Source organism: Ambystoma mexicanum, chromosome 10 (assembly GCF_040938575.1).
Source record: "Ambystoma mexicanum isolate Mex_15411 chromosome 10, UKY_AmexF1_1, whole genome shotgun sequence".
Lineage (NCBI taxonomy): Eukaryota > Metazoa > Chordata > Amphibia > Caudata > Ambystomatidae > Ambystoma > Ambystoma mexicanum.
Window position 1 is genome coordinate 534581066 of NC_090932.1, and position 14420 is coordinate 534595485.

The 14420-nt window shown below is 47.3% G+C and overlaps 1 protein-coding gene across 2 annotated transcripts in view; it reads right to left on the minus strand.

Moving 5' to 3' along the window:
- HDLBP (high density lipoprotein binding protein) overlaps window positions 1–14420 on the minus strand; it is an 829415-nt gene that overhangs the window by 291433 nt on the left and 523562 nt on the right. For both annotated transcript variants that reach the window (XM_069618106.1, XM_069618107.1), the window contains exons 16-17: window positions 2721–2852; window positions 2079–2297 (exon numbers count right to left, since the gene is read on the minus strand). In XM_069618106.1, the coding sequence (XP_069474207.1) occupies window positions 2079–2297; window positions 2721–2852 (351 nt within the window). The remainder of the gene's footprint in view (window positions 1–2078; window positions 2298–2720; window positions 2853–14420) is intronic.

Consider the following 14420-nt stretch of genomic DNA (forward strand, 5'->3'; position numbering starts at 1 on the left):
TTATCGTCCATACAAACATTCTGCAGACCGCAGTCGGTACAAAGCTTGAAAAGGAGAAATCCTTCTCATCCGCCATGATCCACACGGTGTACGCCTTGAAGTATCTTCTGGAAGCATCCACTAAGAAAATCGACGAAATTTGCTCTGGAGGGGAGCTGAAGAATCCAAAAAAACGGTTCCCGCTAATCGGAAGGTTGATCGATTGAGCACAGGTGATCGACTGACTGAAAAATAGAGTAACACTCTTCGAAAAAGGAAAAACGCAGTGAAAGCTCGAGAGCCAAACACTTGAACATGCAGTAAAAATCTGAAGATGGCTGCCAGAGGAGGGGGCTTAGGTAGAGGGCAGTCATTGGCTGGGGGCAGTATGACCCAGTGATTGGTTACTGGGAGAAAGATGGTTCAGAAATGAAACAAACTGATTTTTTCTTTACAGATGATTCCAAGCCCGACAGGGAATATTCATGAGCATGTGAAACCATGCCAAGACCCCATGCTGGAGAAGACCGCTGTTCGTTAGGATTTACTCATTATCTTTTTTAATTGTCCATTTGGTCCCTTGCTCCCTTCCCTTTTGCCTTGTGGTGCTTTGAAACACTGTCTTACTGTATAAGCGCCTTATACATGTCCAATAAATACAAATCCTTCTTCCTGCCATGCCACGCAAGGAAAATCCTTATAAGGTCATGCACTTGCCGGGAAAGCTGCAGGCTATTGAATGCTGCACATCCTTAACACTAGTGGGCTTGGACTTGCTTCCACCTCGTATTTTGGTTAACAGAAGGCCCTCTGCAAACATTTCCTCAGATAAACATTGGCGCTAAGAGTCCCTCGGTGAAGTGTAGCCTACTGAAAACCCTGTTTCCCTGCCTGATCTCTAAAGACCCTGGACTAGTGGGACCAAGTCTCAAGAACTTAGAGAGCACTTCAGAGCATTTTTAAGTGCCCATGGACTGATCAGCTCTCTTGTCTCATCGGATACCTGTCAGAACAGTTGTAGTACTAAATTGAAGTCTGTAAATTTGGTGGTCGCCAGCTTGTGCCAAAGTAGCCCTCTCCCCAAATTTCAGCTTTCCACCTTGGCGGGAACCGATCCTGGAGCAGCTGCTGTGACCACAACTGGAAGGACATTGGTCATTGCCCGTGTGTGAAGACAGTCACTTGAAATCTCCTCCTTCCAACCTGTGAAGTGTCCTAAGGGGTCTGCATTTGGGGATTCTGCATTTCTTCTCCAGAAAGTGTGGAGTCTTAATGAGTCTTAAATATCCAGTTAATCATAAGAAATCCCGAACCTGCAACTCCCGGGCACCACTCACTGGAACAAACAGTGGAAGGTCAAGACTGTCCCTCTGTCCGCTATAGGAAAACATGTGGGGGGGGGGAGGGGGGGGGGTCAAGACCCTTAGCCTCCCATCTCCATTCCACTCACCTTTGGTTGTCGAACTTGGGTCTGGAATCTTGCCCCAGGGTTAGCCTTGGGTCTGGAAGAAAGGAGAACACTCATCTTTCCTTTTTAATCTATCACCAACACATACCTATTGAATCCTTCCTACAGAGACATTGTACTGGTGAGAAACATTGTGCGTTTCATGTGACTATTTTGGGCACAAGTCCCCATTCATTTTAGGGTCTGGACTTCGTAAGTTAGGATATTGCCTTGTGATCTGCTGTCATCATTTACTACAAGTAAAATAGTTTGTGAAGTTATCTGATGTATATTCGAACCTATAGTGATTGGCTATTTCTATCAGAGTGTTGTGCGATACTACCCATTAAATTCATTTTCAAATTGAAATAGTGTGCCAAACTGTGTAGCCTCATTGAGGGTCCCTGACCCCATTCACACTCTCCAGAGAAAAAGCCACAACTGCTCTCCATTGCTACCTTAATTGTGTTTTGGCTAACCTCTCAGAGTTCCCTTTCCACTATAACTAGGGTGGCATCCTAAAATCTGCCCACCAGGTCAGATTCTAGAAATCCATTTGAACAATCCATCATCTACCTAAAAGTACAATCTACAAATAAAAATTACATATGAATAAACCTCAGCGTTTTTAAAATGTGTGTCTAGAACTCACCTTTTCTTCAGCTAGTTGCATAAGTTGTTTCTTGGCCTTATCAACCTCTTCAACAGACCCCCGGATGGTGACTGTGTCACTACCAGAGCCCTCTGTGGGGAAGTGTATGTGCACTCCACCACACTCTTCCATGATGGAACGAATGAAGCGACCCTTGGCGCCAATTAGCGAGTTGTGCAGTTTGGAAGGAATAGATACTTCCATCTCTGAGATGTTGGCCTGCAAAATAAAAGCAGATTATGGGAGGAGTAAGTAGAAGAAAGACACAGAGGGAGAAGGTAATCAAGAAAAATGAGCCAGCATATGGTTTAACTACTAAACAAACAAGTGCGCTGCAGGAAGGTGAATGGAAACTTACAATATTTAAATTGTAAATACGTAGTGGAAAGCAAAGGAATATGCACAAACAAATGCAAAGGAATATGAAATGTGCCTATATGTATATTAGTTTCCATCAAGAGACTTTTAGGGACCCTGGAAAGCATCTGGGGTGCCTGAAAAAGTTGCTTCTCCGTAACAGGCACCTGTTGAACAAAGAACATACTATTCTACATGAACGGCAAGCCCAAAAAGCAGGCGAAGAGCAGAGGGACCAGGATATTTTTTAAAGAATACACATACTGTTAAACCATCCAGGATTACCTGCTCTTTCTGAACAGCTAAAATGCGAGTCCTTGCAGCCTCACAGTTTTCCTTCTTGCCAGTGATGACTATCATCTCCGAGTTGCTGTTCTCCGCCGGGAGATCTATCTTGGTGTTGCATTCTTCACGGATCTGAAACGGGACAAACATGATGAATCAAACAAGAGCCGGTGAAAATAGTAAAAAAATAACTTGAAACTAGTTAAATGTCAAGAAAGTGGAAAAAACTCAGCAAACTGCACTGTATAGTCCTTTTTTCCGTACTTGGAGGTTATGATCTCCAATAATGGGTCAAACATAGACAATCATACAAAGCAGCATTTTAAATTTAAAAGCAGCAACTGTGTTGGGGAGAAATCTCAGAAATGTGCTTATTCCCTTCTACCATAGAGACCCCCAGCTCTTTTGCTGGACTTTAGGACTTTAATTTCTAACTAACCAACAAGTCTGTACTACACTGTTTTTGGTAGCGAGCTGAGCAGCCAGGCTTATCTCAAGAGGGACTGTGAGCAGTACAAGGATATTACACAGAGGTCTATAATTACAAGTATTCAAATAGACTCATACTCGGGGGGCGTGGCCAGCTACCGAACGATGCGGACATGAGCCTTCGAGCTCCCGGCCCCGGCTACATACATCCTGCTTAAAATCGCCTGCCATCCGTGTCGAACAACAACTATTAATCACACCCTCGGCGAGGGGAACCGCTGCTGCGAATTTTCGTGAGAAAATCATAGCGAAAAGTGCGACAGCGAGGCGTCCGGAGGACAGAGATCTCTCGGAAGCGTCCCGAGGGAGCGATTCCAAGATGGCGCCGGGCTACGTGCCGATGTAAACCTGCCTACGCAGCAAAGATATGAGATTGTGAACAGACACCGGCTAAAGGAGACAAGAGGTGCGGAGAGCGGACCTGGGGCGTCCCCAGACGCAGAGGGGGTGCGGGTGGACAGTAACAGACAGCGAGGCACGGAGCAGGGTTACATGGGGGTTGCCCGCGAGAGGAAGGCCGCCTCGCCTCCACCCCGACGCCCGTCCCGCTGAGGGGGGTGGCAAGCTTCTCGCTCATCCGCCAGACAGTCAGGGAGAGAGAAAGTGTTACGCCTGAAGAGGACGCACACGAGGACAGGCCCGGTCGAAGGGGCAGTGATCACGGACGAGACTCCCTAGAGCACCCCGCGCGCGGCACATGGCTGCGCCACCGCATGAGTGTAAGTGAGAAGCCTGCAAAAGAAGAGCCTGAGGCGCCTCAAACCAAGACTTGTCCCCGTGCCAAGCCCCAACTGGCCCCCCAGCACACAGCCGCCCAAATTGAAAGGTGTTCATCAGACTCACTGGCAGCACATGTTACGCAGAAACTCCTGTGTAAAGACCTCTGACATGGGCAGAGAAAAATCCAGGAAAACCGGTACTCAAAGCAAAATTGATCGATTCACCACTGCCGCGGCGAAAGCACCGGTAGAGCAAGACTGCAGTGAAACAATGGAGGAGGAAACAGAAGCAATCTCTCTGAAGGACATTATGGCGGCGATCACCGATTCCCGTGCCTCCATGGAACAGAAAATCGATGGAATAAGCGTGGATGTCTCGCTGTTACGCAATGCTCTCCAAAAATTGACGTCCCGCACCGAGGATGGACTAAGGAGCCTGGAGCAGCAACTCCACAGAACCACGGCCCGCCTGAAGGTACTGGAAGCGAGAGTAGACGAAGGAGAGGGCATGTCGAGACGGAACAATATACGCATTCTAGGCTTGCCTGAGAAGGCCGAAGGTGACTGCATGGAACTGTTCCTGGAACAATGGCTCATCGACCTGTTCGACAAAAAGAGCTTCTCCAAATTCATCTCGATAGAACGAGCTCACCGAGTGCCCACGGGGCATCCCCCGCCTGGATCCCCGCCACGCACTGTGGTGGCATGGTTCCGGAATTACAGAGATCAGGACGCATTGTTGCAAATGGCACGCATGAGGGGCTCGATCACCCATAATGGCTCCAGAATTGCCTTATTTACGGACTATACAAGAGAAGTGCAAAAGGCGAGGCAATCATTTGAACAAATCAAAAGACAGCTGTGCTCTCTAAATGTCAAATATGGCCTAATCTTTCCGGCCCAACTGAAAATTTTCCATAAAGGGACGACGGTCCACTTCACCGACCCTAAAGAGGCATGGAGGTGGGCAGAACTACACATAGATGGCGACTGGAGACCGAATCGAAGAAGCAGACCCGCACATCCTGGAAATCCTCCGGCCAGAGACCCCCCCCCCCGGACCAGCCACCGAACAGTGATGACATTATGCCACCACTTGTGGGGGAGGGCTGAGGGGGAGACAAGGTACCAACGATCACCCAAAATGGCAGGACCCACGCCGGAGGATCGGCATCCGATGGAAACAATGCAACAAGGTATTTGACTCGGATGAGGAAACATAGCGGCCGTTTTGGACACACGCACCCCCCTAGCTACGTGGTAACAGTTGTAGAAGTTGTAGGGGTTGTTAACTGTTGTCCGAGCAAACCATTGGCGAGCTCGGACTGATGTTCGGGCGACAGATACTTCCTGTTGGGGCGGAGTATGGGGAGGGGGTAGGGGAGTTTGAAATTGCATCAGAAGTTATTTGTTTAGTTCCTTGTTTTAAAATGGCCTGTGGCTCCACTCGGGCACAGAATTTACAGCACACTATAGGTCGGGAGAGAAAGTTCACTACCACACGACACACACAGCACAACCCGCCACGCCCAATGCCTATCTGATATGATGGAATCCAACAACAGGAATAACACCAAGTCCATTAAGATTATGACCTGGAATGTGAACTGGGCAGTAGCATTAAGAGGCGCCTTGTTTTACAACAACTAAATCGACATGCGCCAGACGCAGCCTTCGTAACGGAAACCGACTTAGCGGGCACGAACTGCAACCTTTTTCAAGCGATCAAATTACCTCATAGCATTGCACTCAGGCTTTTCCATTGGGGTCCGGGGAGTCATGATCCTAATACACAGGCGATTGCCCTTCAAACTGTTAACCGTTGCACAGGACACGGGAGGCAGATATGCACATATAGCCGGGGCTCTCTGGGGACGCACCATATCCATGTTAGCCATTTATGGCTCACCAACCTTATTTACCTCCCTAATCGACGACTTAACACCCGTAATCACTGAAGATCCCTCGAGCTTGGTGATAGTGGGGGGGAGACTTCAATGAGGTAATGAACCTGTAGCTTGATCGCACACATGTCCGTGCGAGAAACCCCTCCACGCGCACTAAATTAGCCACATTTACGGATGTCATGGGACTGAAAGATGTGTGGAGGCACCTACACCCTGACACGAGGGAATACTCGTTCCTATCTGGGGCACATGCCTCATTATCAAGGCTTGACTACTTTTTTCTGCCAACATCTGAAATACACCTAGTAAGTGCAGCGCAATTCCTACCCAGGGGCATATCAGACCACTCCCCACTCATGATAGAAATCAACACCGATAGACCGACCCCCCCCCACCTAGCTGGCGGCTGAACAGTTACTACCTGGGTTTCCCAGAATGTTGGAGCATGTACAAAAAACTACAGAATTGTACTTTGAAGTGAACAAACACTCTGTAGGCAGCCCAACAACTGTATGGGAAGCATATAAACCGATATTAAGGGGGGGAACTTATCTCCTGGATTGCAGCCCATAGGAAAAAACAAGCTAAATCAATCCAGTAAGAGGAATTGCGAGTGCAGAGGGCAGAGGCAACCCATATATCCCAAGGCCAACCGGAATCTCTCCGGGCATTGCAACTAGCACAAAAACAACTACAAAACATCGCCCTCGACAACGCCAAACAGGCGGACACAGCAATGCGGGCTAGAGTGTACGAAACTGGGGATAAAGTGGGCAAAATGCTGGCATGGCTGGAGAAGCGAGATGAAGGGTTCAGACATGTCAGGACGATTAGGGCACAGGGGGACACACTTAACAGCGGACCGGGACATCGCGGAGGGGTTCGCCTCCTATTATAGGGAGCTCTACAAAGCACCAACCTCCCCCATTGATACCACAATCCTAGCGGAAGTTACCCTTCCCTCTCTAACACCCGAACAAACTGCCCTCCTAGACACGAATATCAGGGAGGACGAATTGTCTGCAGCCATAGCGGACCTCCAACCCGGGAAAACCCCGGGGCCCAACGGCTTCCCGGTAGAGGTGTGGAAAAAAATGGGTACAAACATAATTACACCACATCTATTAAAAATGTATGAAACTTCCCACAGCGAGGGATTCCTCCCACGAAACCTGAGACAAGCCACTATAGTGGTAATACCCAAAGCAGACAAACCCCCGGATAGATGCAGTTCTTACAGACAGATTTCTCTCATCAACACAGAAACCAAAATCCTAGCGAAAACACTAGCTAATCGACTCCAGCCAATTATATTCTCCTTGATTCACCCGGATCAATGTGGATTCATGCCACAAAGATCCACGCGCATGAACATACATCGATTACACACGGCGATAGAAAACACGCCCACCATTCAGGGCCCACTAGCCCTGTTGGCGGTAGATTTTGAAATGGCGTTCGATTCGGTACACTGGGAAGCAATCTGGGAGATAATGCAAAGAGTGGGATATGGGCCCCAATTCATGAGCTGGGTCAAACTACTGTATAAAGCACCAACAGCAGTCACAAAGGTGAACGGTTATACATCAAACCCCTTTGAAATAGGAAAGGGAACCAGGCAAGGATGCCCTCTGTCAGCCATGATATTCGCGATCGCAATCGAGGCACTCGCGATCCTATTGAGAGGCAATGAGGCATGGAAGGGCTTCCGCTGGTCAGAAAGCTGGGAAGACAGGGTGTCCCTGTATGCTGATGACTTGCTTGTATATCTGTACGATCCAGTAAGATCCTGCGCCATAGTGACCGGATTGCTACAAAGATACGGCGCCTTCAGCAGCCTACAGGTCAACTGGGCTAAGTCCATCCTGTTCCCGCTGGGGCAGATCGGGGCATTGTGGGGGTATCGCTTGTTCTATCAGGTTGAAAGGGCGCAATTCAAGTACCTGGGTATACTCGTCACAAATAATCTCAATGACAATGTCCCCAGAAACTTACACCCAGCGATGACGAGACTCGCGGAAGATTTCCAACACTGGGCATCCCTCCCCCTGACGCTACTAGGCCGAGCAGCGCTCTTTAAAATGATGTCCCTGCCCTGACTCCTATACATATTACAAAATGCCCCACTTCATGTCCCTCCGAACGTATTCGGGAAAATAGATCAATCAATCCGAAAGTTGCTGTGGAATGATGCCCCCCCCCCCCCCGCATAGCACTTGCCACGCTCCAAAGATCCATTTGGGAGGGCGGAATAGGGCTTCCCCGGATACAGACATACTATTGGGCTAGCCAACTGACAATCGTAAATGACCAATTGCACAGGGACAAATCCACGCAGCATAACCGCGCATTAGAAATTCACACTCCTGAAAACCCTTCCATGCAATATCTTTATAGGAAAAGGGCCCGTCCAAACATCTCCAATATGCGGACACACCGAACCCAAATCTGGACGGACGCACACAAATTTGTGGGATGGGGCAACAAGCTGTTGCTAGCCCAACCATTGTGGAACAACAGAAATCTCCCGGGGGTATACAATCTCCCCAAATGGCCGCTCTGATCCCAACATGGAACACTAACATTGGGTGATGCCGTGAGAGAGGGCATCGTAATTCCATTCTCGGAGCTGGCGCTCAACCTCCCACTTCCCCAAACTGAACAATATCATTATACTCAGTTGCAACACGCACTACAAGGCAATCTCCCTGATATGACTGCATTGCCGGAATTCACCCCAATAGAAAGGAACCTCTTTCTGGAGCGAATCACTCAGAAAGTGACGTCAGTCCTGTATAGTGCCATAACCTCCTTTGGCACGACAGAATTGCAAGCTCTACAGACCAAATGGGAGACTGATGTGGGTACAATACTGCCGGAAGAATGGGTCATAGCTCTGATGTTTCCTAGGGAGGTAGTCATATCGTCAAGGCTCAGGCTGATACAGTTAAAGATACTACATAGAGTATACTATCCTAGAGTGGCTCTACAAATGGGGGAAGGATAAATGACCCAACCTGCCTGCGATGCAAGACAGAGGAAGGTACCTTCTTTCACATACTCTGGACATGCACACACATTCAGCAGTTCTGGGACGCATGTTGCAACGAGCTATCTAGAGTCCTAGGTAAAGAGATCCCCAGAGATCCTAAGCTGCTACTGTTGGGAATAGACTATGAAATCGACCTGTCAAAATATGAAAAACTGTTTGTGTTCACCACTACCGCACTTATCAAAAGAAGCATTGCTCAGAAATGGGGGACGGAGGTGACTGAGTTATGGACAATGGACAACAGACGTAGACATCTGTGTTGCAATGGAGCACAACGTATACACTGCCAGAGGAGGTACGGCCAAGGCGCAAAAGGTATGGCAAAAATGGGAAGATGCCCACTGAAAGGTGACTCTGTATGAGCGAATAAGAAAAGAGAATGTGGCGCCCCTCGACATCCAGGGTACCAATAAAGCGGGGAAATCGAATGTAGCTCCTGTGAAGGGGCAGTGATCTCAATTTTGAAATGTTGTCTGTAATAACGGTGGGAAACAATCAATGACCTGTATCGACAGTGTGCTTATGTTGTTTGTCTCAAATCAATAAAATGTTTATCAAAAACAAAAAACAAAAAAGACTTATACTAAAGGTTTCTTGGTAAAACACTTATTAAATTTCACAGTCATTTATAAAACGTTCACTAGAAGGAGACAATCTATATCACACAAAAATATATTTCAGTACTTCACATCATCAGGTTCTGAGACATTTAAACTACTTTGAAGGAGTAGCAAAATGGCATTCAAAGCATTTGAAGTAGAAGCAAAAAAGCGCAAGTTAATAAAACGGATATTACAGTTTACTCTTAAACAGTGCAAATAGTTTGAGTGCGCCAGAGGAGCTGATTCAATGCAATACGTTAGTTCAAAGGGCTAAAGTCTTGTATAGGATAAAGCAGTTCAGGAAGTTAAATGGAAAAGTCTTTGCCAAAGTTCCCAGAAGTAGTTCGTAAAAAAACAGATTTGCATGTTGGGTCACAAGCTGACTAGGCCTGCAAGTTGCCAAAGTTTCAAGCACTTTCGCGGTGAGAGGTAAGTTCTCGCGTTCGGGTTTTTACAGTACCTTACAATGAAGAAAAAGATGCAGCTGAAGACGTCTGTTCCTGGCAGTTCCTGCAGATATCGCTTGTTCCTGAGCCTCAGACGTGGGGACAAGAGGGAGGACGTGGGGGGGGGGGGGGGGGGGGGGGACTCCTGCACTGCACTGGGTTGGTCAAAAAGCTGACAATAGCAAATCTTCGATTCTGGTAGCGGTCATCAAGCACACAAACTGGTGTCCCTCTCCCTGGCTATTCAGTTTCCTGTAGCACTCTGAGTTTTCTCCCTTTCATTCCAGCCAAGATGTCACTTACCCAGCAGGATGGCTGTCCTTGACAGAAGTCTTCCACTGCATCCTTTTCTTCGACTTAAGGTAGGGTGAAAACCCGACCGAGAGAACTTACCTCCCACTGCAAAAGTGCGTACAACTTTGGCAACTTCCAGGCCTAGTTAGCTTGTGACTCGACATATGTACCTTTCTTCCGTGAACTACTTCAGAGAACCGTGGCAAAGACTTTTCGGTTTAAATACTGGGAACCATTTTTACCTATACAAGACACTAGTCCATTGACACCCGAACAAACTGACTGTGTAATAAATTAAGAATGGTTTTACCAAGAAACCTTGAGTATATGCGTCTATCTGAATACTCGTAATTATAGACCTCTGTGGAAAACCCTTACAAGCTCACATTCACTCTTGAGATAAGCCTGGCTGCTTAGCTCGCTACCAAAAACTGTGTGGTACAGACCTATACCAAAGGTTGGTTTTGCTTACACCCGAGTACTAGTTGTGTATTGGGGTCCCAGAGGGTACTGCATACAATCTTTGCATAACATGGTTCTAGGAATTTAAAAACACTAGTAAAGTCAATTTAACGTTACATTCTCTGGGAAACAGTAGTTTATCCCAGAGAAGGTATTTAAACCTTCCGACAGCCTAAAAGGCTCCCCTGTGTCGCTGCACTGAGGGTGCTGTGTGACACACCTGAACAGATGATGCCCATGGAGTTCTCTAAATCTCCATAATAAAAGAAGAGTAAAACACACATCGAAATACATGAGTGGGAAAAAAGGCTCACACTCTCTCCAGGTAAGAAAATCAAGTCACAAAATCCAGCAAAGTTACTGGGGGTCTCTAAGGTGAAGGGAATTAGCACATTTATGAGAATCGTCCCCCCAGACTAAGGGACAGGACGATTTAATCCACCCCTGCATGAATCTCCTTACTCCAGTCAGTGATACATTCTGGAGAGATATCAGCATTTTGGCGATTACACCCGACCTGTGTTCAATGGTAAAATCAAACCCCTGGGGGCTGATTGACCACCTTAACAATTTAGGATTTTCCCCTTTCATCTGCATTCACCATGTCAAGGGTGGGTGGTCGTTCTGAATCACAAAAGTAGATCCATACAAGTATGGTCTAAACTTCTTCAGAGACCACACAATGGCAAAACACTTATGTTATATGGTTGCCCACCTTGTCTCGGGTTCCTTCAGCTTCCTGCTGATGAAGCAGATTGTTGCCTACCTTTCTTATCCAGCTGACTCGGAACTGCACCTATACCTGTATTGGAGGCATCTGTTTGCACAATGTAGGTTTGGCTGTAGTCAGGAGCTCTTAAGACTGGAGCTTGACAAAGGGCTTTCTCAAGTCCTTCAAATGCCTTAGTGCACTCCTCATTCCACCTGACCTTTTTGGGGAATTTGGGCAAGGAGACCAGATTCAAGGGAGAAGCTACGGACCCATAGCTCTCTATGAAGTTCCTATAATGACCAGTGAGACCTAAGAAGGCTCTCACTTGAGTTTGAGTAGTAAGGGTGGCCCATTCTTGTACATCTTGTACTTTACTAGGCATGTCCAAGGTAGATCACTTTGCTCTGACCAATTTGACATTTACTTGCCTTTATGGTCAGATGGGCCTGCTCAAGAGTCTGCAAAACCTATCCTAAGTGGTCAACATGTTCTTTCCAAGTAGGGCTGAACACTGCAATGTCACCCAAGTATGCCATGCAGAAGTCCTCCATCCCATTCAGAACTTGATTAACCATCCTTTGGAATGTTGCAGGTGCATTCTTTAGTCCAAAAGGCATTACCTTAAACTAGTAAAGGCCTGCTGGGGTCCAAAATGCAGTTTTCTCCTTGGCATGGTCTGTCAGGGCTATTTGCCAATAGCCTGACGTTAAGTCAAATGTACTGAGGTACTTGGCTGACCAAAGTTTGTCCACCAGCTCACATGTCCTAGGTACAGAATGGGCATCAGTCTTTGTGACTGCATTTAGAGCTCTATAGTCCACATAGAATCTCAACTCTTTGAATCCTGCCTTTGGCACTAGTACAACTGGACTAGACCATGGATTGTAGAGGGTTCTATTACCCCGCGATCAAGCATCTTGTTGACCTCTTTCTTTATGTGGGTTTTGACATTATCTGACACCCTGTAACCTCTGCTTTTAACAGGTAGACAGTCACCAGTGAGAATATCATGCTGGCCCCAAAGGGTCAAGCCTGGTGATAGTGAAAACAGGGAGGCACACTGATTTAACAGAAACTTGCACTCCTCCTGTTGTTCCAGTGTCAGATTAGAAGAGAGATTAACTATTTCTATTTTCACATCTAAAGGTTGTCCCCGGAGGAGATCAGGTCCCCTCCTCCTGAGCAGAAGCTAGAAGCAAAGCTCCCACTTCTGGTCTTGAGACATAGGCTTTTAGACAATTGGTGTGAAGGACCCTGGGGGCCTCCTTAGGATTGCCTTAGTCCACCAGATAATAGACCTCTCCAGGTTTTCCCACAGCCTTGAAGGGTCCAATCCATTTGTCCTTTAAGGCCCTGTGCCTTGTAGGTACCATAACTAGAACTTGCTGGTTTTGAGTAAACTCAACCATGTTGGCCTTCTGGTTATGCCAATGCTTCACCAGAGCCTGGCCTGTTTAAGTTATCTGCTGCTTCTGTCATCCTATGTGTCATTCTCCTCCAGAGACCAAGCACATAGTCAGCGACTCTCACTAGCTTGGGGGAAGGAGCACTCTCCAACCCCTCCCTCATTAGGGCCAATGGACCGCTAACTGGATGACCATAGAGAAGCTCAAAGGGACTAAAGCCAACTCCCTCCTGAGGGACTTCTTTATAAGCATATAGAAGGCATGGCATTAGAAGGTCACACTTTCTTCTAAGGGGTTCCTCTAAAGCACCTATAAACCTCTCTACCAACCCATTCGTCTGGGGATGATAGTCAGTTGAGAACTTGTAAGTCACTCCACAGTTTTTCCACATGGCTTGCATGTAGTGGGACATAAAATGTGATCCCCATTAGAGAGGACTTCCTTAGGAAAACCTACCCTGGTAAAAATACCAAGTAGGGCCATAGCAGCAGCCTAAACTGTAACAGTCCTCATAGGTATGGCTTCAGGATACGTAGTAGCATGGTCTACTACAACCAACATAAATGGATTGCCTGAAGAGGTTGGAGGGTCTAGGAGACCAACAATGTCGATTCCTACCCTCTCAAAAAGTGACTCCAACCACTGGGAGAGGCAACAAGGGTGCCACATTCTTGGCTCCACTCTTGCCAGAAGTCTGACAAGTATGACAGCTCCTACAGAATTTATCTACATCAGACACCAATTTAGGTCAGTAGAAATACAGAGAAAGCCTTTCCTTGGTCTTCTTAAAGCTTAAGTGACCAGCCAAAAGAATCTCATGGGCTAACTCTAGGAAATGTTGTCTGATCTCCAGAGGCAATACAAGTCTTCTGTAGTCCCTGGGATAGATTCAGTTGGATCACTGTAGAAGAGGCCATCTTCCCAGAACGACCTGTGCTTCCCTGGCTCTTACCCGTCCAGCTGGGAAGCTGCCTGTTGAAGTCCTTCAAGAGTAGGACACTCTCTTTGACCTCTGCTGAAGTCTGCTTTACAGGGGCCACCTTCTTCCAGTAAAGACTGCAGCTCAGGATGGTCTTTAGGATCCAGATCTACTACAGGGGGGGGGGGGGGGGGAGGTCTTCCAGCTCTGAATCTTCAGCAGCTGATTCAACCTTTCCTGTTCCTCACACTCAGCCTCAGGTGGTGGAGCAGTCACAGGTGTGACTTTGGACAGTCCTCTCGGGGATGTCCTTGTTGGAAGAACACGAGTGCTCCCTTGCTTTTTCTTGGAGACCTTGGGTTTCACTGTTGCCTCTTTTTGTTTAGAAATAGCAGTTAGTAGTTCCTGTGGGCTGGGTGTTCTTGTTTCCTCTAACATTCTCTGGAGAGCCATCTAAGGTACTCTCCCAGGACTTCCTGGTCTGTTCCTGTTTCGTTTTGCTGGGAGGCTTGGGGTGCTTCATACAACTCTGAGTGTTTAAGTCATTCCCCAACTGGTCTCTCCCAGGCACCCACTCTGCACACTAACAGGTATCTTGACAGTCATGTTTGGTAATATTAGAAGCATTTGAACAGGGCCTCCAGCAAGTTTAGTGAGGCATTTGGGTGCATTAGCAACATCCTCAGGTTTGA